The 25,969-nt window shown below is 56.9% G+C and overlaps 1 protein-coding gene across 2 annotated transcripts in view; it reads left to right on the top strand.

The window, feature by feature from the left end:
• The window catches only part of LOC103242066 (mucin-4), a 68,698-nt gene that overhangs the window by 38,451 nt on the left and 4,278 nt on the right, over positions 1-25,969 (top strand). For both annotated transcript variants that reach the window (XM_073023794.1, XM_073023793.1), the window contains 18 exons: positions 1,267-1,431; positions 3,087-3,242; positions 4,306-4,436; positions 7,384-7,472; positions 8,638-8,817; positions 8,959-9,084; positions 9,828-9,947; positions 10,551-10,759; positions 11,215-11,305; positions 12,535-12,702; positions 13,204-13,305; positions 13,669-13,902; positions 15,430-15,567; positions 17,364-17,545; positions 20,192-20,351; positions 21,840-22,019; positions 23,127-23,200; positions 25,837-25,901. In XM_073023794.1, coding sequence (XP_072879895.1) covers positions 1,267-1,431; positions 3,087-3,242; positions 4,306-4,436; positions 7,384-7,472; positions 8,638-8,817; positions 8,959-9,084; positions 9,828-9,947; positions 10,551-10,759; positions 11,215-11,305; positions 12,535-12,702; positions 13,204-13,305; positions 13,669-13,902; positions 15,430-15,567; positions 17,364-17,545; positions 20,192-20,351; positions 21,840-22,019; positions 23,127-23,200; positions 25,837-25,901 — 2,570 coding nt within the window. The remainder of the gene's footprint in view (positions 1-1,266; positions 1,432-3,086; positions 3,243-4,305; positions 4,437-7,383; positions 7,473-8,637; positions 8,818-8,958; positions 9,085-9,827; positions 9,948-10,550; positions 10,760-11,214; positions 11,306-12,534; positions 12,703-13,203; positions 13,306-13,668; positions 13,903-15,429; positions 15,568-17,363; positions 17,546-20,191; positions 20,352-21,839; positions 22,020-23,126; positions 23,201-25,836; positions 25,902-25,969) is intronic.

The following is a 25,969-nucleotide window of genomic DNA, read 5'->3' on the forward strand; positions in this document are numbered from 1 at the left end:
TGTCTACACCACTGAGCGATGGAGAGAGGGTGTCTACACCCCCGAGCGATGGAGAGAGGGTGTCTACACCCCCGAGCGATGGAGAGAGGGTGTCTACACCCCCGAGCGATGGAGAGAGGGTGTCTACACCCCCGAGCGATGGAGAGAGGGTGTCTACACACCTGAGTTATGGAGAGAGGGTGTCTACACCCCTGAGTGATGGAGAGAGGGTGTCTACACCCCTGAGTGATGGAGAGAGGGTGTCTACACCCCTGAGTGATGGAGAGAGGGTATCTACACCCCTGAGTGATGGAGAGAGGGTGTCTACACCGCTGAGTGATGGAGAGAGGGTGTCTATAGCCCTGAGTGATGGAGAGAGGGTGTCTACACCCTTGAGTGATGGAGAGAGGGTGTCTACATCCCTGAGTGATGGAGAGAGGGTGTCTACACCCCCGAGTGATGGAGAGAGGGTGTCTACACCGCTGAGTGATGGAGAGGGTGTCTACATCCCTGAGTGATGGAGAGAGGGTGTCTACACCCCCGAGCGATGGAGAGAGGGTGTCTATAGCCCTGAGTGATGGAGAGAGGGTGTCTACACCGCTGAGTGATGGAGAGGGTGTCTATAGCCCTGAGTGATGGAGAGAGGGTATCTACACCGCTGAGTGATGGAGAGGGTGTCTATAGCCCTGAGTGATGGAGAGAGGGTGTCTACACCGCTGAGTGATGGAGAGGGTGTCTACATCCCTGAGTGATGGAGATAGGCTGTCTACACTTGTGACTGATGGAGAGAGAGTGTCTACACTCCTGATTGATGGAGAGGGTGTCTACACTCCTGAGTGATGGAGAGGGTGTCTATACTCCTGAGTGATGGAGAGGGTGTCTACACTCCTGAGTGATGGAGAGGGTGTCTACACTCCTGAGTGATGGAGAGCAGGGTTTCCACCTCCTGAGCCCCACATGATGTGTCACAAGCTTCAGGATGGGGCCCAGGGGACTGGCCAAGAGGGATGTGTCTGTGATTGGCTGGTCCACAGCCGGGGATCTGCAGTGAAACAGGACCAAGCCGACCACCCAAGGACCCAAGGGATGCCTTAAGGGTGGAGTATTCTGTGAGATTATATGGAAAGGGCTCTCCCGAAGCCAGGACACAGGAGGTGACTTCCCGGGGTTGTTAGCACCTCTAAAGCTCTACCCTTGGGGATCACGCTTCTGTGGAGCTGGACCAAGGCTGGGACTTTCCTCCCCACCTTCCTCCTTGAATGGTAACCACAAAACCTGTATGCTTAGTTCACAGACAATGGCCAGATCATCTTCCCACAGTCAGACTACCAGATTTTCTCCTATCCCAACCCACTCCCAAGAGGCTTCACAGGCTGGGACCCTGTGGCCTTGGTGGCTCCGTTCTGGGACGATGCTGACTTCTCCACTGGTCAGGGGACCATATTTTATCAGGTGAGCCTTTCAAAGCCTGGCAGTCAGGATCCCGCAGCAGGGGAGAAAAAGAGCTGTGTGGAAGGCATTGCCAGAGTCGCTGCTGTGACAGCCCCTGCAGCAGGGGACTGAGGCTTAAATATGGGTATGGGAGGAAGCTGTCAAGGGATATTAAGCTGACTCGACCAGGAATACCCCAACCCAACCATGAGACTGACCAGGAATACCCCAACCCAACCATGAGACTGACTCAGGAATACCCCAACCCAACCATGAGACTGACCAGGAATACCCCAACCCAACCATGAGACTGACCAGGAATACCCCAACCCAACCATGAGACTGACCCAGGAATACCCCAACCCAACCATGAGACTGACTCAGGAATACCCCAACCCAACCATGAGACTGACCAGGAATACCCCAACCCAACCATGAGACTGACCAGGAATACCCCAACCCAACCATGAGACTGACCAGGAATACCCCAACCCAACCATGAGACTGACCAGGAATACCCCAACCCAACCATGAGACTGACCAGGAATACCCCAACCCAACCATGAGACTGACCAGGAATACCCCAACCCAACCATGAGACTGACCAGGAATACCCCAACCCAACCATGAGACTGACCCAGGAATACCCCAACCCAACCATGAGACTGACCAGGAATACCCCAACTCAACCATGAGACTGACCAGGAATACCCCAACCCAACCATGAGACTGACTCAGGAATACCCCAACCCAACCATGAGACTGACTCAGGAATACCCCAACCCAACCATGAGACTGACCAGGAATACCCCAACCCAACCATGAGACTGACCAGGAATACCCCAACTCAACCATGAGACTGACTCAGGAATACCCCAACCCAACCATGAGACTGACTCAGGAATACCCCAACCCAACCATGAGACTGACCAGGAATACCCCAACCCAACCATGAGACTGACCAGGAATACCCCAACCCAACCATGAGACTGACTCAGGAATACCCCAACCCAACCATGAGACTGACCAGGAATACCCCAACCCAACCATGAGACTGACCAGGAATACCCCAACCCAACCATGAGAAGACCTGCAGGTGATGGGGATGGGAGCTGACAATTCAGCCTTTGATTGTAAAATCAGGCTGTAGGGGGTCTATCCTAACAAGAGTGAGTCAAGAGGGCCTGTCCTGTGCTCCTGGACTGGGTGAATAACTCCAATGAGAGGAAGCACGTGATGAAAGCTACTGCAGGAAGTGTGGACCATGTGCCTGCCATGGACGAAGTGTGGACCGTGCCCCTGCCATGGACAGGGCAGTGTGGAGGCTCCAAGAGGGAGAGTCTCATGCCTGTTCTCAAGGAGCTGCAGATTAGGCATGGGGAGGTAAAAGTGGGCCCGAGTGGCTTTGCTCTCTGGGCCAGTTTGAGCTAAGAGACGCTTGAGTTCAAGTCCAGAGGTCTTGGACGTCTGGGCCAGGACTCTGCATTCTGCACACTGCAGGCCTTCCTGCAGCCCGAGTTTGAATTGAACTTCACGTCAGAAGAGCTCACGGCAAAAATGCAGGCCTGGGACAGGGGAGGGCAGGCCATGCGGGTGGGTCCCCAGGCAGAAAGTGGGGGTCCATGTGCGGGAGTGGGACCCTCGTTGGCTGGTTCTCATCTGCCCTCCTTTCCTAGGAATACGAGACGCTCTATGGTGAACGCAGCCTGCCAGTCCTGCAGGCCGAGTCTTGGATTAGAAAGATCACAAACAATGGCGGCTTCAAGGCCAGGTGGACCCTAAAGGTCACGTGGGTCAATGCCCACGCCTATCCTGCCCAGTGGACCCTCGGGGTGAGTAGACCCGTGGGCAGCTCCCAGGGAGCCATCTGGGAGTCAGACATCCTAGAATCCTAGGCAGGGGCTACTCGTCCAAAATCCTCTCTGGCTCTAGGAAAGATTGCTAATTACAACAGCCCACCCGCTGACCCACTGCCACCCGCCGCTGCTCCCACTGCTGGCAGAGCACTCGCTGTGGGCCCGGCCCGCCTCAGCCCTTTACCTGCTTGACCTCACCGCAAACTGGATATTATTAGGTTGAAACATAGCAAGTGGCGTTTTTGTAAGTCAAAAATGTCTGGCTATTGGGAATTTCATGTGGCTCAACTGGGTATTCTGATCCACATTTTACAGATGAGGAAGACAATGGTTAGAGAGGTTAAGTAACTTGCTCAAAGTCATGCCACTGGCAAATGGCAACGCCAGGCCTGCAGTGGAGCTTCTTCTGACTCCAGCCTCGGCCGTTAAGCACGGGCTTATCCAATGGGCATGGGGCACAGCACACCATCTCCCCTGTCCTCCCTCCGAGGACCCGCTCTTGTAGTCACCAAGTTCTTCCTTATGCCTGATCTAAAGTCACTCATTTCTTCATTCACCTGACAAAAGTTCACGGGTCACCTACCACGGACAACGTGTGCGCCTTCAGCGAACCCCAGTGTCATCCATGCTGTTCAGGTGGAGGGGACAATTTGGACAATGTCCTTAAATATCCGCGAGGGAGCTAACAAAGCCTCCTCTCTAGCTCTCTGGTATCTTGGCTAATCTCTCAGGTTTTGGTAGCTTTCTCTTGCAAACACTCATCTAACTGAATTAGAACCCAGAACCCTTTATCTCCCTTCCCGGAAGAAAGTCACTGAAAGGCAAATCCACCATGGTAAGTGCGTTCACACCCAGGGTGAAAGCTGCCCTCATTGACCCAAAACATGCCAGCATTTTGGGCCCACGCCTTTGCTGTGGGCAGACCAGGAACAGGTGCTGTACATGTCCAGGCAGGGCTGTGGGACGGGCAGGGGGACATAAGAGAGGAAACCCCGGATCTCTCACGGGCATCCCTGTGTTTTCTTCCACCCACCCCCAGAGCAACACCTACCAGGCCATCCTCTCCACAGATGGGAGCAGGTCCTATGCCCTGTTTCTCTACCAGAGTGGTGGGATGCAGTGGGACGTGGCCCAGCGCTCAGGCAACCTCGTGCTCATGGGCTTCTCCAGGTAGGATGGGAGGGGTTGTCAGCACTGAGCAGATGGCAGGTAGGGTGCAGAGTGGGGTTTCACTGCACACACGCTCCCACCCTGGGGCAAGATGTGAACCCTCCTGGCTGGTGCTTCTGACTCACACTGACTCCAGCTCCCGCTGGGCCGGGCATCTGGCTGCTTCCCACGACAAGAACACCCATTTGTCCACCACGCCCTCTCCCATCCCAGTCCCCGCGCATTGTAGTAATTCCCAGAGCTTTGGCTTCCCTGATTTCCACTACACTAGCTGGCCTCTCTTACCTTCTCAAATATCATGATAATAACAGCCAAGACTGATGACACTAACACTTCATGTACATTATTGCATGTCATGATCACAACCACCCCATGAGGCAGATACGATTTATCATCCCCACTCTACAGATCAGGAAACTGAGATACAAATAGACTGACAATTTGCCTAAAGTCCCAGAGCTGGGAAGTGGCAATGTGATTTGAACCCAGACATCTGAGGCTAGAATCTGCCTTCCCAACTTCCTGAGAATTCCAGGGGGCACCAAAAGCTTATAAGGAGCTGGTGGTGAAGGGAGAGAGGAGGCACGGGGCTGTGGGCGGTTGAAATATGGATTTCCGTGTGTGGGAGGCCGTCTCCGACGCAACAGTGCACCGTTTCTGTCTCATATGCTGGTGTGTAGCAATCAGTGCAAAGGCCACGTCTCTTGTTCTTCACTTGATCTTAGCCAAAAGGCCGAGAAGCGATGTCTTTCGTTCTTGATAATTACTGCAAATGGTCTTCTCCTACACTGAGTGTGCTCAGGTTACCCCTTTGATTACACTGCTTTCACTAGTTACTTGGTGTGCTATGAAGGTGAAAGGAGGGGAATTACCCAACTGCCTAGGAATTTCACATGGTCCAAGTACATCCAAGGAAGGTGTCACACAGGGGTGCGTCATCCTGCTTGTGTCAGGGAGGAGGAAAAGCCCAAGAGTCCCCACTCTGCAGCAGGCACCCGGGATGGGGCTACAGGCCGCCGCTCCAGGCTTCTCTCCTTCCTGAGCGTGCTTGGACCCCACACCTGCAGATGGTGATGGCCATAGTGGTGGTCGTGGTGGCGATGGTGGTAGTGTTGGTGGTGGTGGCGGTGATGATAGTGTTGGTGTTGATGGTGGTGCTGATAGTGGTGGTGGTGGAAGTGGTGATGGTGGTAGTGGTGGTGATTTTGGTGGTAGTGTTGGCAGTGGTGGTGGTGGCGATGGTGGTAGTGTTGGTGTTGGTGGTGGTGCTGATGGTGGTAGTGGTGGTGGTGGTGGAAGTGGTGATGGTGGTAATGGTGGTGATGGTGGCGATGGTGGTAGTGTTGTTGATGGTGGTGGTGGCGGTGGTGGTGATGATGGTGGTGGTATTGGTGTTGGTGGTGGTGCTGATGGTGGTAGTGTTGGTGGTGGTGACGGTGGTGGTGGTGGCGATGGTGGTAGTGTTGGTGGTGGTGGCGGTGGTGGTGGTGGCAATGGTGGTGGTGGTGGTGGTGGAGGTGGTGGTGGTGGCGATGGTGGTAGTGTTGGTGGTGGTGGCAATGGTGGTGGTGGTGGTGGTGGTGGAGGTGGTGGTAGTGTTGGCGGTGGTGGCGGTGGTGGTGGTGGCGATGGTGGTAGTGTTGGCGGTGGTGGCGGTGGTGGTGGTGGCAGTGGTGGTGGTGGTGGTGGTGGTGGAGGTGGTGGTGGTGGCGATGGTGGTAGTGTTGGCGGTGGTGGAGGTGGTGGTGGTGGCGATGGTGGTAGTGTTGGCGGTGGAGGTGGTGGTGGTGTTGGTGGTGGTGGTGGTGGTGGTGGTGGTGGAAGTGGTGATGGTGGCAGTGTTGGTAGTGTTGGTGGTGGTGGTGGCGATGGAGGTGGTGATGGTGGCAGTGTTGGTGGTGGTGGTGGTGGCAATGGTGGTAGTGTTGGCGGTGGTGGAGGCGGTGGTGGTGGTGGCGATGGTGGTAGTGTTGGTGGTGGTGGCGGTGGTGGTGGTGGCAATGGTGGTGGTGGTGGTGGTGGTGGTGGTGGTGGTGGTGGTGGTGGAAATGGTGATGGTGGCAGTGGTGGTGGTGGTGGTGGCGATGGAGGTGGTGATGGTGGCAGTGTTGGTAGTGTTGGTGGTGATGGTGGTAGTGTTGGTGGTGGTGGTGGTGGTGGAGGTGGTGGTGGTGGCGATGGTGGTAGTGTTGGCAGTGGTGGAGGTGGTGGTGGTGTTGGTGGTGGTGGCGGTGGTGGTGGTGGTGGTGGTGGTGGAAGTGGTGATGGTGGCAGTGTTGGTAGTGTTGGTGGTGGTGGTGGTGGCGATGGAGGTGGTGATGGTGGTAGTGTTGGTGGTGGTGGTGGTGACAGCAGTGGCAGCACCTGTTGTATCGAGGCCTCACTCAGTTCTGAGGGATTCGCAGATGTTACTGCATTGAATCCTCACTGTACAGCTAGGTAGTGCTACTTTAATCCCTTTTACACAGATGTGAAAACTAAGAATCAGAGAGGGTCAGTAAGTTGTCCGTGATCACCAAGCTAGTAAGTGTGGGGATCAGCAGTTGAATCCGTCACTGCCTAACTCCAGAAACTGGCTCTTAACCATCACAATACACTGTCCCTAGAGTCTGTCCTGCTCCAAACCCTCTGCTTGTTGAAGGGAAACAAACAGAAATGAGGCCTGAACTCTCTTGTTTTCATGCCCCTGTCTCGTGACCAAGCGGACCTGCCAGTTTCTTGCAGAAGCGGAATTGGTTAGAGCCTCCTACCTCTGCCCATCTGTCTCGTCCCCTCTGCTGCTCAGTGCTGGGGCTCGACAATGGGGGTTGGCTGACCCACTGACCCACTGCCCGCCTAGCTGGCTGACCAGCTGCTGACTGGCCAGCGGGATGAATGGACGCCTTGCAACCGCGAGGCAAGAGCCTGTGCATGACAGAGGCCTGAGAGAGTCTCTCCTTCCCTGCAGTGGAGATGGCTATTTCGAAAACAGCCCACTGATGTCCCAGCCAGTGTGGGAGAAGTATCGCCCTGATAGATTCCTGAATTCCAGCTCAGGTAAAAGTGCCACCTTATCACCCCTGCGCTGGTCTCAAGCCCTCGTGTGTCCTCCAGCCCACACACCACCGCAGTCCTAGAGGGCCGCTCCCTAACGTCACCACCATCCTGAAGGGCCTCCCCTGCACAGTCCAACCTCCTACAGGTCTAGGTGGGATGTGGCACCGCCCAGGGGGCCGCTGGTACCTCCTGCACCCCTGGACACAGCACCGTCTCAGAGGGGCTACGTCTTCTCCCTCAGATGAACCAACCCAAGAGGGCTCTCAGGGGGGCCCAGATCGCAGAAGTGAGGACAGGGTCTTGTGGGAGGTGGGATTTGAATGGGCAGTTCAGACAATTCTCCAAGTGTCCTGCCCAGAGCAGGAATGAGAACCCAGGTGAGCTCCTTTAAGAAAATCTACCGGCCGGGCGCAGTGGCTCACGCCTGTGATCCCAGCACTTTGGGAGGCTGAGGTGGGCGGATCACTTGAGGTCAGGAGTTTGAGACCCGCCTGGGCAACATGGTGAAACTCTGTCTCTACTAAATACACAAAAATTAGCCGGGCATCGTAGCGCACACCTGTAATTCCAGCTACTCGAGACGCTGAGGAAGGAGAATCGTTTGAACCGGGAAGGTGGAGGTTGCAGGGAGCCGAGATCACTCCACTGCACTCCCGCCTGGGTGACAGAGCGAGACTCCATCTCAGAAAGAGAGAATCTACGAAGGAAAGGCCGACATTCATCATCATCATTTACTGGGCACCTGCTGTGTGCTGGACACTGTGCTAACAGCCAGAAACATTTTAAAATGGAAAAAGATCAACTATGTTTACTCTCAAAGAGCTTTCATGTGGGTAGAAAGACAAGTGTCAAGAGGCAGACGATGGCGCCTTCTCCGACTCAGTCCAGAGGCCCCAATGGGAAAGAAACAATAGTTTCCAAAATGTGATAGGATAAAGGACAGTTTAGCCTTAGAACCCAGCCACGTGAATTGTGAAGTATAAATCCAGTTCTATTTGTTCTGTGGCAACCACTTTTGGTAAAGAAACAGACGCTAAGTCAAGCAATGGGCTTCGGGGGAGGAATCCTTGCCCACCTGACGTGGGCCCTTTTTCTCTCCCCATCCCCGGACCCCAGGCCCAGGCCCTGGATAAGCCCTTTCTCTCTTCCCATCTCCTGACCCCAGGCCTCCGAGGGCTGCAGTTCTACAGGCTACACCGGGAAGAAAGGCCTAACTACCGTCTCGAGTGCCTGCAGTGGTTGAAGAGCCAGCCTCAGTGGCCCAGCTGGGGCTGGAACCAGGTCTCCTGCCCTTGTTCCTGGCAGCAGGGACGATGGGACTTACGATTCCAACCTGTCAGCATAGGTGACACCACCTTCCCGCCCCCCACAAGCTCACCCACCGCCCTCTCTGCTCGCGCCCTCTTCCCAGAAACAGCCCCTGCTTGTTCCCGCCCTGCCCCTGGCATCCCCGGCCTGGGCCTGAGTGGGACTGGACTTGTTTCAGGTCTCTTGGGCCTCGGCAGCAGGCAGCTCTGCAGCTTCACGTCCTGGCGAGGAGGCGTGTGCTGCAGCTACGGGCCGTGGGGAGAGTTTCGTGAAGGCTGGCATGTGCAGCATCCCTGGCAGTTCGGTGCGTGAGTCCATGGAGATCTCAACCCCACCTTCCCAGCCAAGCAGGGGACCCTCAGCATGAAGCCTCTTGTCCTCATTCCTTCCCAGACCCTTCCCCTCTCTGGGCCTCCATTTCCTGATCTGGTAACATTAGGAAGCTTCCAACATCCCCACCAGCGGACATTCGGGGATGTGTGAGCTGAGTGCCTCTTTGCCCATCTCCGTACCTGGCTCCACATCCCTAGGCCAGAGTGGGGCCATCTCTCCAGGCAAGAAGAGAGCGCCTAGGCTGACCCTGTCCCTGTAGACCCAGATGAGCAGGATGTTTGGGGGAAGACTGAGAATCAGCTCCCGCAGAGACCCTCCAAGGGAGCTGCAGAGCACAGGGGTGTGGGTCACGTGGTCTGTGTCCTCCCGTTCTCTCCCCTGTCCCTTGGCAGTTTCCCGTTCCCTGACTGTCAGCCATGCCCTCCCCACTCCCAGCACGTTGAGAGCGTCAGTACTTGGCTGTCCACCCTCCAGACAGGAAATCTGCTCCTACCATGCGCCCTGCTGCACAGTGGCCCCAGTGCCTGAAAGAGACAGCACCCTGTCCACTGCCCAGGGTCACGAGAGGGTCGTGCTGGATTCCAAAGCCATGCTCTTGCCACCAACACCACCCTGCCCCACCCAGCTCTCCACCAACACCGCCCTGCCCCACCCAGCTCTCCGGCTGGGTCCTCCAGGTCCTCAGCCTCCCTGACTCACTGCTCTTCTCTGCAGCCCCGGAACTGGAACCGCAGAGCTGGTGCTGCCTCTGGAATGACAAGCCTGACCTCTGTGCCCTGTACCAGCAGAGGCGGCCCCGTGTGGGCTGTGCTACATACAGACCCCCACGGCCTGGTGAGCGTCAGGGCCCAGGCCCAGGCAGAGCCTCTGGGGAGGGGGAGCTTCTGGACTTCCAGGAGGTGGCATCTGGATGAGGAGTAGGGGCAGAGCTGTGGCCACAAGGGAAGATGGAGATGACGCCAGTGATGGGCGGACGGCCAGTGGAGGGGCTTTGTACCTGGTGTTGGGGAAGGAGTGAGAATAGTGGGGCACAAAAGTGCAAGGAGCCTTGAGGGAAGGAATCTGTGCTCCGTGAACATCTCCCCTGCTGAGTCCACCTGGACAAGTGTCCCCCCTGACTACAGTGAGGAATCCCAGCCCTGAGTCCACCTGACAGGTGCCCCCCCAACTATAATGAGGAATCCCAGCCCTGAGTCCTCCTGACAGGTGCCCCCCGGACTGTAGTGAGGAATCTCAGCCCTGATTCCACCTGACAGGTGCCCCCCGGACTGTAGTGAGGAATCTCAGCCCTGATTCCACCTGACAGGTGCCCCCCTGACTATACTGAGGAATCTCAACCCTGATTCCACCTGACAGGTGCCCCCCGGACTGCAGTGAGGAATCTCAGCCGGGCACTTGGTTTGTCATGCTGAGGCAGCATCTCTTTTTTCCCCCCAGCCTGGATGTTCGGGGACCCCCACATCACCACCTTGGATGGTGTCAATTACACCTTCAATGGGCTGGGGGACTTCCTGCTGGTCAGGACCCAGGACGGGAACTCCTCCTTCCTGCTGCAGGGCCGCACCGCCCAGACTGGCTCAGCCCAGGCCACCAACTTCATCGCCTTTGTGGCCCAGTACCGCTCTAGCAGCCTGGGCCCCGTGACGGTGAGTGAGGGGCGCGGGGACCTTCAGCCACATACTGAGGCTGAGGAGAAGGAAGACAGCGAAGACAAGCCGGGCAGGAGGGAGGGAGCCACACCCCATCCGCGCACCTGTCCCGGAGTAAATCCTGGGGATGGGGGATTACGGCTCTGGCGCCACGGTTTCCCAGCTGTTTGGCTTCGAAGAAACTACTTAACTTGGTTTTCTCCTGGTAAGAACGGGGATAACATGACTTGCCTCACGGGCTGTTGTGAGAGCTAAAGGGGATCATCCGAAAACCATGCCTGGCCCTGCGGAGCACACGGTAGACGGGGGCTGGCGTCACTCGGGCCGCGGCCTCCAGCGCCTTCCTCCAGGCCCAGGGCGCAGCTTCCAGCCCCGGGGGCTCTCCCAGCCGCTCTCCTGGGCGTCGGCTCCACCTGCGGGTCGGGCTCAGACCCCTTCCCATCTCCTTCCAGGTCCAATGGCTCCTTGAGCCTCATGATGGAATCCATGTCCTGCTGGATAACCAGACTGTGACATTTGAGCCTGGCCATGGAGACGGCGGAGGTGGGCTGGGGAGCGCCTATCTCCGGCAGCAGCGAGCTGGGCGGGAAGCCGTGTTGCTGTGCAGGGCCGAGCGCGTTGCGGTGCAGGGTCCAGCGTGTGGCGGTGCAGGGTCCAGGGCGTTGCGGTGCAGGGTCCAGGGCGTGGCGGTGCAGGGTCCAGTGCGTGGCGGTGCAGGGTCCAGGGCGTGGCGGTGCAGGGTCCAGTGCGTGGCGGTGCAGGGCCGAGCGCGTTGCGGTGCAGGGTCCAGTGCGTGGCGGTGCAGGGTCCAGTGCGTGGCGGTGCAGGGCCGAGCGCGTTGCGGTGCAGGGTCCAGGGCGTGGCGGTGCAGGGTCCAGCGTGTGGCGGTGCAGGGTCCAGGGCGTGGCGGTGCAGGGTCCAGTGCGTGGCGGTGCAGGGTCCAGGGCGTGGCGGTGCAGGGTCCAGGGCGTGGCGGTGCAGGGTCCAGCGTGTGGCGGTGCAGGGTCCAGGGCGTTGCGGTGCAGGGTCCAGGGCGTGGCGGTGCAGGGTCCAGGGCGTGGCGGTGCAGGGTCCAGGGCGTGGCGGTGCAGGGTCCAGCGTGTGGCGGTGCAGGGTCCAGGGCGTGGCGGTGCAGGGTCCAGTGCGTGGCGGTGCAGGGTCCAGTGCGTGGCGGTGCAGGGCCGAGCGCGTGGCGGTGCAGGGTCCAGGGCGTGGCGGTGCAGGGTCCAGGGCGTGGCGGTGCAGGGTCCAGCGTGTGGCGGTGCAGGGTCCAGGGCGTGGCGGTGCAGGGTCCAGTGCGTGGCGGTGCAGGGTCCAGTGCGTGGCGGTGCAGGGCCGAGCGCGTTGCGGTGCAGGGTCCAGGGCGTGGCGGTGCAGGGTCCAGCGTGTGGCGGTGCAGGGTCCAGGGCGTGGCGGTGCAGGGTCCAGTGCGTGGCGGTGCAGGGTCCAGTGCGTGGCGGTGCAGGGTCCAGTGCGTGGCGGTGCAGGGCCGAGCGCGTTGCGGTGCAGGGTCCAGGGCGTGGCGGTGCAGGGTCCAGGGCGTGGCGGTGCAGGGTCCAGTGCGCGCAGCCTCTTTCCCCGGAGCGGGGCCTGCAGCTCGCCGGCCTCTTCTCCCGCCTCCAGTGCAGATTCCTCCCGGCTTCAGCCCCGGGGCAGAGGGAGGGGCACGGGCAGGGGCAGGGGGAGGCTGGGTGCGGGCCGGGCGGGGCGCGGGTTCGGTGGGGGCCGCGGTGCCGACCTGGCTTCCTCTCCGCGCCCTCCCGATGCTCCAGGCCAGGAGACGGTCAACGCCACCGGAGTCGTCCTGAGCCGCAGCGGCTCCGTGGTCTCTGCCAGCTTCGATGGCTGGGCCGCCGTCTCGGTGGTCGCGCTCTCCGGCATCCTCCACGCCTCCGCCAGCCTCCCGCCCGAGTACCAGGACCGCACGGAGGGGCTCCTGGGTGAGGGCGCGGACCTGCCTCTGAGGCTCTACGGAGCCGGAGCTCGGACCCCCACGCCCGCGGGCCCGGGCAGCTGCTCGGCCTCCCTTCCTCCGCCTCCTTGGAGCAGAGCCCTCGGGGCACGGAGCGGGCCGGGAGCGGAGGGGCTTCTCCAGCCGCCACCGAGGCACCCTTTCTGGTCACCTCCCGCTCTAAGGGAGCATCAGGGGTGGGCTCCGGGGAGTCGGGGGCGGGGTCGCAGCCATCCTTTGGCCCTTTCCTCCGGCCTCCCACATCCTCCCGCCCTCCTCCATGGCTGCCCGCGTTCCTCCCACCCCTCCCGGAGGCAGCCGCGCAGGCTGTGAGGGCCCGTCCTCCCGGCTCCCCTGGAGGCCTGACAGCAGGTGCCACGACAGAGGCTGCCAGGCCCTGGCCTCTCCCACTGTGTTCACTGGATGCTCCCCAGGAAGGGGACAGCTGTGTGCCCAGGGTGGCCAACCTCCCACTCTGACTGTCCCTCAGGAGTCTGGAATAACAATCCGGAGGACGACTTCAGGATGCCCAATGGCTCCACCGTTCCCCCAGGGAGCTCCGAGGAGACGCTTTTCCACTACGGAATGACCTGTGAGTCTGGGCAGGGTCTTGGGGCAGAAGGCGCAGGTAAGGAGAGCCAGTGTGTTTAGGTCGTCCCGCTCAGCCCTGTAGGAAGCAGACCTCCATCCTCCCTGAGGTCTGGGGAATCTGTGCCCCCCCCCCCCGCCCCCCAGGACCAGCGCACCTGCCTTTCTCTAGCTGGAGGAGAGAATGGGGTAGGTCGAGTGTCCTCTGTCACTGCAGCAGGCGTTTCCAGACTCAGAAGCTAGAAACCGCTGTGGCCCTGCACTCCCACGGCCTGCTCCAAGCCACATAAAGTGAGGGGTAGGGGTGGACACAGAAGGAATAAGGCTGAGTGCCATGCCCGGTACCATCACGCTCTGTGTGTTACAGGGCAGATCAACGGGACAGGCCTCCTTGGCAAGAGGAATGACCAGCTGCCTTCCAACTTCACCCCTGTTTTCTACTCACAACTGCAAAAAAACAGCTCATGGGCTGAAGATTTGATCTCCAGCTGTAATGGAGACAGCTCATGCATCTATGACACCCTGGCCCTGCGCAACGCAAGCATCGGACTTCACACGAGGGCCGTCAGCAAAACCTACAAGCAGGTGAACGCCACCCTCAGTAAGTGGCCTGAGCCCCCGGGAGGCCTTTTCAGAGCAGAAGCAGATGAAGAGCTGCCCTTCCCTGACCCTGCTTTACCCTGTGCATCTGCATTCACTGAAGAGATTCTTTTGCTCCTATTATTCCTCTGCTCAGACCCTCCAGTGGCTTCCCCCGCTCTCTCCATCCTAGCAGTGGCCTTTGGCCTGGTTCAGCTTCTCAGAGCTCTTCTCCTAGTGCTGGACCCCTTCCCAGCTCCCTCCACTCCATCCTAGTGCTAGACCCTTTCCCAGCTCCCTCCACTCCATCCTAGTGCTGGACCCCTTCCCAGCTCCCTCCACTCTAGCCCGGCAGGCTCCTCTGTGTTCCTCAAACACACCAGGCATGCGCGCTCAGCTCCCAGGCTTCACACGTGCTGTTCTCTTGCCTAGAATGCCTTTCCTTCCCTGGACAGCAACACGCTTGCCCCTCACCTCCTTTATGTCTTTATTCCAATGTCCCCTCCTCAGTGAGGGCTCTCTGGGCTGCCCTGTCTAAAATGGCACATTCACCCACACTTCCTGTTTGCCTTCCCTGCTTTATTTTTTTCTCCTTAGCATTTATAATTACTCAACATATTTTATAATTTTCACAGGTATCTTTTTTATTATTCATTCATGACTGTATCCTTACTACCCAGAGCAATGCCAGCCACTTAGCTCAATAAATATTTGTTAAATGACTGACTGAATGGATGTGTGAACCAACTATGAAATGGAAATGGCAGGGCTCCAAGAAACAGACCAGTGAAAAGGTTTCACTCCCTCTCTATTTCTGGACAAATGTGATGTCCGTTTAGATGTGACCCTCCAGGTTTTTTTCTTTCTTTCTTTCTTTCTTTCTTTCTTTCTTTCTTTCTTTCTTTCTTTCTTTTAAGACGGGGTTTCACTCTTGTTGCCCAGGCTGGAGTACAGTGGCATGATCTCAGCTCACGGCAACCTCTGCCTCCTGAGTTCAAGCAATTCTCCTGCTTCAGCCTCCTGAGTAGCTGGGATTACAGGCCGTCACCATGCCTAATTTTGCATTTTTAGTAGAGACAGAGTTTCACCATGTTGGTCAGGCTGGTCTTGAACTCCCGACCTCAGGTGATCTGCTGGCCTCGGCCTCCCAAAGTGCTGGGATTACAGGCATGAGATACCACGCCCGGCACCCTTCAGGTTTTCAGTCCTTTGCCAAAGGTACAACTCTGTAACGGTCTAAACAAATCTGCTCTCTAATTCGCTTTTTGTCATACCCAGCATAGCACCATGTTCAGGAAAGAATCCGAAAGGAGCTCTTTTTGAGGAGGCTGGGGGAGAGAGAGAGAGGCTAAAGATTTGGCTAGGTGGGCAGTACAGTCCCAGCCTGCTGTGCGTCAGTCGAGAGCAGGTACACAGAATAATTCCTTCTTCCAGAGGTGGGGCACCATCCTGGGAATGCCTCACACATATTAGAGTTGAGAAAGAGAGGAGGCTGATAAAGCAGGAGACTGCCCTCCCTCGGAACCCCCATCCCCTCTTTGTGTTTCAGATCAGTACCCGCCCTCCATCAATGGTGGTCGTGTGATTGAAGCCTACAAGGGGCAGACCACGCTGATTCAGTACACCAGCAACGCTGAGGATGCCACCTTCACACTCAGAGACAGCTGTACTGACTTTAAGCTCTTTGGTAAGAATGTTTGGCTGGGGAGAGTGGGGAGGTGGGTAGGGATGAGGTCAGAGTCAAACTTCGGGAAATTTTGCATTGCTATACCCAGCAAAACTTGCCGTCACTCTTTCATTTGAATATCCAGGACCGGCATTTCTGAGGAACGATACATATAACTCAAATAGGTGCCCCCCAGTAAGTAGTAGTGACAGGCTTATGGTGATTTGGTCAGATAGGTAGAGTGAATCTGGGCACATAGAACTGATTCAAGGCTGGGCGCGGTGGCTCATGCCTGTCATCCCAGCACTTTGGGAGGCCGACGCAGGTGGATCATCTGAGGTCAGGAGTTTAAGAACAGCCTGGCCAACACAGTGAAACCCCATCTCTACTAAAAAAACAAAAAAATAGCCAGGCATGGTGGCGGGTGCCTGTAGTCCCAGTTCTTCGGGAGACTGAGGCAGAAGAATCGCTTGAACCTAGGAGGCAGATGTTGCAGTGAACTGAGATCGCGTCACTGCACTCCAGCCTGGGCAATAGAGCGAGACTCCATCTCGAAAAAAAGAAAAAGAAAAAAAAAACTGACTCAAAGATCATTTAATCTCAATCTGATCATATGCAGTCATCTTTAATCATTATGTATTCACCAAAGTATTAGAATAATCAAGTGCAACATTTAAAATGACCAATTTACAACATTTTTATATCTATTAAAGGAAGGATCTAATGTAGGACAAGACTTAAAGAAATATAAAAAATACTTTCATTTGGTACCTTTCTTGCTCTTTTTATGTCTGGTAACCGTGTTTACCTAGCTGTGTCTCTCCTTGCCTGATTTCCTGGGCTAGGACCCAGTAACGTACCATCGCTTCCTCTCCATAAAGGTGTGAGAGACCCTGAGCCCTCCACGATCAGGGCCAAAGGATCCCAGCACAAGGGATGCCGCTGCCTGTTGCCAGCACTAATTCTGTGGGTGACTGTTCTTGGCTAAACCAAAGCCCCAGGGGACATATCTGAATTTCATTGCCTCTCTGCCTGACGTTCTTTCTCTCCGTATGTCAGAAGGGACTGCTTTGCCCACATCCCTTTTGCCTCACATGCGTCCTCCTAGGTGTGAGACAATTTTGCCCCACGTGCGTCCTTCCAGGCGCAAAACAACGGCGTTGGGAGATTTTGTTCTCCACGGGCTCCATCCCTGGAGGACGATGGTCTGGAAATTGCGTTCATCTGTTCTCTGTCACTTCCTTTCAATCTGCTGTTCTAGGGAGGTTTTCCTATTTTCTTGAAAAGTGTAAGTTGGATCAGATGTGTAGCAGTGTTTCACTACAGTGTGGTGTCTGAGGGGGGTGTCTGGGAAAGGTCCAGGAAGTGGGGGGTGGGTGAGAAATCAGGGCAAAGGATGGGGCTGCTATGAGAATGAAGCTGGTTTGGCTGGCAGCATAGCCTGGGGAGGTGCCTGGAGGACCCTGGCCTTGATCCTCCATCCCCCAGCATGTGCCATCCTGGTGCAAGCCCAGCGAGGGCTGCCCTTTGGGGTTTCTTCAGTGGAAAACTGCTTTTCCCTCTGTGGTGTCCCCCGTTACAATCAGTATGTTGGACTGGTGCCACCTCCTTCCAGCTGGGAGCGTGACCAGGATCACCCCGATACCAGCCTTGCTCAAAGGAAATGACCAATGAGATTTGTCTGGGGAGTGGGGAGGGTGGCCTGAGAGGGGTGGGAGAAGCCCCGCACCAGCAATCAGGGTGTTGGATGAGGATGCATCAGACCACAGAGCTGAGGAGTCTCCTGGCTCTCAACGTTCTCATCTCCCCCGGGGCAGAGAATGGGACGTTGCTATGGACACCCAAGTCGTTGGAGCCATTCACTCTGGAGATTCTAGCAAGAAGTGCCAAGATTGGCTTGGCATCTGCCCTCCAGCCCAGGACTGTGGTCTGCCATTGCAATGCAGAGAGCCAGTGTTTGTACAACCAGACCAGCAGGGTGGGCAACTCCTCCCTGGAGGTGAGTGTTGGGAGGCAGGTGAGGAGTTTCTGTGCCGAGGGGAGAGGAAACGGGAGTGGAACGGATGCTGTGATTCTGCCTCTCCTGGGTGTGTCTGTGTTGGGAGGTGGGTGGAGCAGATTCCAGTCTCAGGCCATAAACTCACATGGGAAGAAAGAGAACTTTCTGGCTGGGTGCAGTGGCTCATGCCTTTAATCACAGCACTTTTGGAGGCTGAGGCAGGCGGATCACAAGGTCAGGAGATCAAGACCATCCTGACCAACATGGTGGAACCCCATCTCTACTAAAAATACAAAAACTAGCCGGGCGTGGTGGCGGGCACCTGTAGTCCCAGCTACTTGGGAGGCTGAGGCAGGAGAATCGCTTGAACCCGGGAGGTGGAGGTTATAGTGAGCCAAGATTGCGCCACTGCACTCCAGCCTGGGCAACAGAGTGAGACTCCATCTCAAAAAGAAAGAATGAAAAGAAAGGAAAGAAAGAAGGAAGGAAAGAAAGGAAAAGAGAGACAGACAGACAGACAGAAAGAAAGAAAGAAGAAAGAAAGAAGGAAGGAAAGAAAGGGGAAGGAAAGGAAAGAGAAACAAAGATAAAGAAAAAGGAAGAGAGAAAGAAAGAAAAGAAAAGAAAAGAAAGAAAGAAAGAAAGAAAGAAACTTGATTGCTTACAGTTCAACCGGACTTTTCTCTCCCCCCTCCCCTCTGCCAGGTTGGCAGGAAGCCTCCACCTCAGTCTTTCTCACAGTGCCCAGTGGTTCCCAGTTCCACAGCTCTGTGGCAAAGCTCAGCAGAGGGCCCTGCGGTGTGGGGTGGAAGGTGGTCGTGGGGTCCCTGGGCATGAGTCCACACAGGTTCCCATCGCAGCTCTGCCCCACTTTCCCTTCAGACCCAGGGAGAGGCTCTGCTGCTTCTGTGCCTTGCTCAGACACAGGACACCTTTTACGAGGCCGCTTACCATCCTGTCTGCCTAGAAGCACCCCACAGCCATTTCTCCCTAGGATGTCATCATCACGGTGCTGGGAAGAGAGCTGCTGGTCGCCCTATCTTGACACCTCCGAGCCCCTTTGCTTTCTCTTTTACTCTCTCCCTCTGGCTAAAAGAAACATCTTTTTCAGTTTGGAGAAATTACTTCTCCATGTTTCTAGCCAAGATACTTGGCCTAATTCCACGACTCTTGTCCTATCTGCTTTTTAATTTTTATTTTTGGTTGTAAAGGAAGAGCCAGAAAGTGTTTATCGGGCAACACAAAACTGCCTCCTTCACCCCTTGCACACACACACACGCACACACGCACACACACATGCACACACACATGCACATACACGCACACGCACACACGTGCACACACAGACACATACACATCCTTCTGAAGCATGAGCAGAGAATGGGAACTTGAAAGGGATAGAGGTAGTGATGGTTGGTGGGGTGGGGGGTAGAAAAGGATAAAATACACAATGGGAAAAAGACAGATTAAGATCAATCTACTATTCTGGAGATGCCCCAAGCTGCTTCAGTAAAAGGGAGTTAGAAAGGGGAGGGCAGGGAGCTTGGTGAGATATTGGAGCCACAGCCTTTGCTGGGCTGTTGTTCTGGTTGCTGCGTTTTCTCAGTACTTAGCAGGGAGGTTCTGTCTTCTTGGTTTGGGGGTCAGCAAGGGAGGTCAAAATGTCAGCTTATATGAAATCCAGTTTGCAGGCCACATAGGAGCCTGAGGCAGGTGGATTGCTTGAGCTCAGGACTTCGAGACCAGCCTGGGCAATATGGCAAGATGCTGTCTCTACTAAAAATCAAAAAATTAGCTGGGCGTGGTGGCATATGCCTGTAATCCCAGCTATTTGGGAGGCTGAGGTACAATAATTGCTTTAACTCGGGAGGGGGACATTGCAGTGAGCTGAGATCGAGACACTGCACTGCAGCCTGGAAAACAGAACAAGACTGTCTCATAAAAAAAGAAAAAGAAAAATACAAAAACTGGTGGGCATGGTGGTACAAGCCTATAGTCCCAGCTCCTCAGGAGGCTGAGGTGGGAGGATGGCTTGAACCTGGGAGGTGGAGTTTGCAGTGAGCTGAGATCAAAACACTGCACTCCAGCCTGGGCGACAGAGTACGACCCTGTCTCAAAATAAATAAATAAATAAGGAGTCCAGCTTTCAAGCAACAGAACATACATACATGATACATACATGCATCATACATACATACATGGATACATACATACATGGTTACATACATGCATGGATACATACATGATACACACATGCATGGATACATACATACACGGATACATTCATTCATTCATTCATTAATGCTTCAATCATTCATGCATCCCCCGTCTTCCTCTAGAAAGGATTTCAGGCAAAGAGCTAGAGTGTGAGAGGGAAGAGGCTGAGATCCTGGTGCAGGGCCAGGCAGGGAGTCAGGGTAAATAATGAACCAGGGAGGCCAAATGGGCAGGAGCACCGTGTGGCTTTAGGCAGGGCCTCGCAGCCCCAGGGCCTGGTCAAGAAGGTACTCACCAGGTGCTGGTGGAGCTGAGACATGACTCAGGCAGGGTCCACAGGTTCTCAGGCCAAAGGGGTCAGTCAGAAACACCCAGAAGCCCCTACCGGTTTGGTCTCCTGGCCGCCTGTGATCAGCAACCTTCCTCCAGATGGCCGGCTGCAAGTGTGATGCGGGCACCTTCGGCCGCTACTGCGAGCGCTCCAAGGACGCCTGTGAGGAGCCGTGCTTCCCGAGTGTCCACTGCATTCCTGGGAAGGGCTGCGAGGCCTGCCCTCCACACCTGACTGGGGATGGGCGGCACTGCGCTGGTGAGCCGGGAACAGGCCTGGAGGAGGGGCTTCTGGGAGCAGCTCACAGCTCAAGGCTGTAGACACCAAAGGCAAACCATTTCCCTCCCTTTTCCGGCAAGCCTTTAGAATGCTCAATCTAGGTAGGTAATCTAGGCAGGTATGAGAAATCTAGGTAGGTATGGGAAATCTAGGCAGGTATGGGAAATGTAGGTAGGTATGGGAAATCTAGGTAGGTATGGGAAATCTAGGCAGGTATGGGAAATCTAGGCAGGTATGGGAAATCTAGGCAGGTCTGGGAAATCTAGGTAGGTATGGGAAATCTAGGCAGGTATGGGAAATCTAGGTAGGTATGGGAAATCTAGGCAGGTATGGGAAATCTAGGCAGGTCTGGGAAATCTAGGTAGGTATGGGAAATCTAGGCAGGTATGGGAAATCTAGGTAGGTATGGGAAATCTAGGCAGGTATGGGAAATCTAGGCAGGTCTGGGAAATCTAGGTAGGTATGGGAAATGTAGGTAGGTATGGGAAATCTAGGTAGGTAATCTAGGCAGGTATGGGAAATCTAGGCAGGTATGGGAAATCTAGGCAGGTATGGGAAATGTAGGTAGGTATGGGAAATCTAGGTAGGTATGGGAAATCTAGGCAGGTCTGGGAAATCTAGGCAGGTATGGGAAATCTAGGCAGGTATGGGAAATCTAGGCAGGTCTGGAAAGGGGGTGGCAGAGGGTGTGGTGCTGAAGGAGAAGAGGTTGTACAGGCATAGGGGAGGGGACGGGGCTGAGCATCCCTGAGGCATTGATGGGGGACACCCTGGGCAAAAGACTGAAGATGGTCTGCCCAGGGGAGGAGACTTCAGCAGTGGTCAGGGAACTGGGCAAGCTGGGTCCTCGGGCACGTTGGGGGTCTTCAGAGACACGAGGCCCAGGATCTCTGCATCTCACAAGTCAGGACGTTTGGAGGGGCTGGCGTGGGGATCCGGCAGCAAAGGTGCCTGATTTTCCCTTTGAGTCCTCCCAGCCACCTGTTCCTCCCGCTCCGAGCCACCAGAGTCTGATGAGGGAGATCACAGCAAGGCCTTTACCAAGCCCCCTTAGGCACCCAAATAAAATCTAGAGATCACTGTGCCTTCAGAGCCGAGGCCAGAGTGGGTAGAACCACAGATTCTATAAACGCAGAAGAGGAGACGGAAGTGAGAGGCGAGGGCGTGAGGAAAGCCGGCTGGGGGCCCCTCCTCTGCCAGCATTCAGGGTCCTTTCTGAAGCAGAAGGTGTGAGAAGCACTCCAGTCCCTCTCTAGAAGTGGAAGAATACCTGCCTGGCCGAGGAAAGGGGTTGCCCTGCAGAGAAACGCCTGGAAAAGGGGGGAAGGATGGTTTGGGGTTCTGAGTGGCCCACAGCAGAACACTGGGGGAAAGAAAGCAGGCCTGTCCCGGAGCAGGTTTCCACGGGCTGGGCTGTTCCTCCGCTGCCCCGGTGCGCTGCTGCTGACCTCCCTGCTCACTCTGCAGCTCTGGGGAGCTCTCTCCTGTGTCGGAACCAGTCCTGCCCTGTGAATTACTGCTACAATCAAGGCCGCTGCTACATCTCCCAGACTCTGGGCTGCCAGCCCACGTGCACCTGCCCCCCGGCCTTCACCGATAGCCTCTGCTTCCTGGCTGGGAACAACTTCAGTCCAACTGTCCACCTAGGTACCGCCCTCTCACCCCCACACTCCACCCAGGCCCCGCCCTCTCACCCTCACACTCCACCCAGGCCCCACCCTCTCACCCTCACACTCCACCCAGGCCCCGCCCACTCAACCCCCACACTCCACCCAGGCCCCGCCCTCTCACCCCGGCACTCCACCCAGGCCCCGCCCTCTCACCCCCACACTCCACCCAGGCCCCGCCCTCTCACCCCAGCACTCCACCCAGGCCCCGCCCTCTCACCCCCACACTCCACCCAGGCCCCGCCCTCTCACCACGGCACTCCACCCAGGCCCCGCCCTCTCACCCCCACACTCCACCCAGGCCCCGCCCTCTCACCCCCACACTCCACCCAGGCCCCGCCCTCTCACCCTCGCACCCTATCCAGGCTCCGCCTTCTCACCCCCACTCCACCCAGGCTCCACCCTCTCAACCCCCACACTCCACCCAGGCTCCACCCTCTCACCCCCGCACCCCACCCAGGCTCCGCCCCCTCACCCCCATGCTCCACCCAGGCTCCACCCTCTCACCCCCGCACCCCACCCAGGCTCCGCCTTCTCACCCCTGCACCCCACCCAGGCTCCACCCTCTCACCCCCGCACCCCACCCAGGCTCCGCCCTCTCACCACCACACCCCACCCAGGCTCCACCCTCTCACCCCTGTGCCCCACCCAGGCTCCGCCTTCTCACCCCTGTGCCCCGCCCGGGCCCCGCCCTCTCACCGCCACACTCCTCCCACCTTTGGGGAATGGGATATGATAATGGGATGGGGAAGTTCTGGGGTCACAGGGCAGCTCCGGATTTCTCTGGGATGGTGTAAGGTGCGGGCTGTAGGAGCTGGCCAGGGCAGCTGTCACAGCAAGGACCACGGGGCTGTGTGGCCTGTGGAGAAAGGACGGAGGCAGAGACCTCACAGCTGGCTCAGTGAGATGAGCGGCCGGAGGCCCGGGGCATAGTGGAGTGAGCGCTAGGGTGAGGGCCACTTCTCCGGTGTCTTCAGTGACCTGTCACTGTGGAATGGAGCCGTCGCCCTGGGCTGGCCCCACGGACTTCTTGGGTAAGTCTGGGTAAACCGTGGGGTGATGATACATTTGCTTCTCCCATCTCTAGAACCTCCCTTAAGAGTCATCCAGCTCTTGCTCAGTGAAGAGGAAAATGCCTCCATGGCAGAGGTCAACGCCTCGGTCAGTGCTGCAGGCCGCGCTCCGGGTGGGAGGGGACGCTTGGCGGGTTCAGGCGAGGGCGGAACCATCACTGTGCGGCCTTCATCTTGTCATCCATCTGGATTCAATTGCCAGGAGGCCGGAGCCTCTTGCCCCATGGGAGGTGCAGGGCATTAGGAAGTGAGGAAGGCGGGGGACAGAAACCTCAACTCACCATAAGCAGAGGCCAGGGTGCCAAGTCACCCCAGCCGAGACCTCTAAGCATCTCGGGTATGATCTGGAAGAAACGAAAGGACGTTTCACCTCCAGGCAGTCTTCCCTGACTTCCCAGAGGGAACTGGGTGCTCCCTGTTCTTGGCTTCCATGCCATACCCCAATCACAGGCAAAGTTGCACAACTGCCGAGTGTTTAAGGCTCTAGAATCCTGCACACCCAGAATCAAAATCTCTGCGCTGCTCCTCACTAGAGCAGGCATGTTAATTACACACATTATATAACAGGTCATCTGTAAACACAGGGACAAGCATAGCACCTGAGTCAACAGGCTGTCTCACCGTTTAAATGATGTGCGTCAAGCATTTAGTACAGTGCCCGACACGCAAGTATTCAAACATTCTAATTGCTATTATTACTACTGCAAGCATAGCACTCCCCACTCCACACTCCCCACTCCCTACTTCCCACTCCACACTCCCCACTCCACACTCCCCACTCCCTACTTCCTACTCCACACTCCACTCTCCACACTCCCCACTCCACACTCCCCACTCCCCACTCCCTACTTCCTACTCACCACTCCACTCTCCACACTTCCCACTCCCTACTTCCCACTCCACACTCCCCACTCCGTACTTCCCACTCCCCACTCCACACTCCCCACTCCACACTCCCCACTCCCTACTTCCCACTCCACACTCCCCACTCCGTACTTCCCACTCCCCACTCCACACTCCCCACTCCACACTCCCCACTCCCTACTTCCTACTCCACACTCCACTCTCCACACTCCCCACTCCACACTCCCCACTCCCCACTCCCTACTTCCTACTCACCACTCCACTCTCCACACTTCCCACTCCCTACTTCCCACTCCACACTCCCCACTCCGTACTTCCCACTCCCCACTCCACACTCCCCACTCCCTACTTCCCACTCCACACTCCCCACTCCCTACTTCCCACTCCACACTCCCCACTCCCTACTTCCTACTCACCACTCCACTCTCCACACTCCCCACTCCCTACTTCCCACTCCACACTCCCCACTCCCTACTTCCCACTCCCTACTTCCCACTCCCCACTCCCCACTCCCTACTTCCCATTCCACACTCCACATTCCCTACTTCCTACTCCCCACTCCACTCTCCACACTCCCCACTCCCTACTTCCCACTCCCCACTCCCCACTCCCCACTTCCCATTCCACACTCCACATTCCCTACTTCCTACTCCCCACTCCACTCTCCACACTCCCCACTCCCTACTTCCCACTCCCCACTCCACACTCCCCACTCCCCACTTCCCACTCCACACTCCCCACTCCCCACTCCCTACTTCCTACTCACCACTCCACTCTCCACACTTCCCACTCCCTACTTCCCACTCCACACTCCCCACTCCGTACTTCCCACTCCCCACTCCACACTCCCCACTCCCCACTCCACACTCCCTACTCCCTACTTCCCACTCCCTACTCCACACTCCCCACTCCCCATTCCCCACTCTCCACTCCCCACTCCCCACTCCCTACTTCCCACTCCCCACTCCCTACTTCCCACTCCACACTCCACATTCCCTACTTCCTACTCCCCACTCCACTCTCCACACTCCCCACTCCCTACTTCCCACTCCCTACTCCACACTCCACACTCCCCACTCCCTACTTCCCACTCCCTACTCCACACTCCCCACTCCCTACTTCCCACTCCCCACTTCCCACTCCCCACTCCACTCTCCACACTCCCCACTCCCTACTTCCCACTCCCCACTCCCCACTCCACACTCCCCACTCCCTACTTCCCACTGCCCACTCCCTACTTCCCACTCCCCACTCCACTCTCCACACTCCCCACTCCCTACTTCCCACTCCCCACTCCACACTCCCCACTCCCTACTTCCCACTCCCCACTCCACTCTCCACACTCCCCACTCCCTGTTCCCCACTCCCCACTCCACACTCCCCACTCCACATGGTGAAATCTGTTGACGTGTCACCTGCACCAGACTGTGCTCTTTGAGTTTAGACTCCACCTGAGTCACCTTGACACCCCCAGCCCCTGACGACCTCCTAGGTCTACTTAACCCATGTTCAGTACACTGGGGAGGGGTCATGAGTCACGCATCAGAGGCGAGGCTGAGGAGGGGACAGAATGGAAAACCCTTCACTCACAACACACATTATTAAGCAAGGACCCGCGACAGTCACTGGGCTAGGTTAGAGTGGGAGGATGCAGAGATGGTGAGGAGTGTGCTGGAGTCCTGCGGCTCCCGTTCCAGGAGGAAACAGGGATGGATACACCCATCCAGGTGGGAGGGGGTCTCCCCTGGGGCTCCTGTTCCAGGAGGAAACAGGGATGAATACATGCATCAAGGTGGGAGGGGGTCTCCCCTCTGGATGGGGCCTCACCCCCACCTGCCCATCCCCCATCCTCTGTCCTAGGTGGCGTACATACTGGGGACCCTGGACATGCGGGCCTTTCTCCGCAACAGCCAAGTGAACCGAATGTAAGTGGGACTGTGTCCCCCCTGAGCCCCCAGGTCCTCTTCCTCATCCCCCGCTCCCTGGCCCCCCT

This window comes from Chlorocebus sabaeus, chromosome 15 (assembly GCF_047675955.1).
Source record: "Chlorocebus sabaeus isolate Y175 chromosome 15, mChlSab1.0.hap1, whole genome shotgun sequence".
NCBI classification, from domain to species: Eukaryota; Metazoa; Chordata; class Mammalia; order Primates; family Cercopithecidae; genus Chlorocebus; species Chlorocebus sabaeus.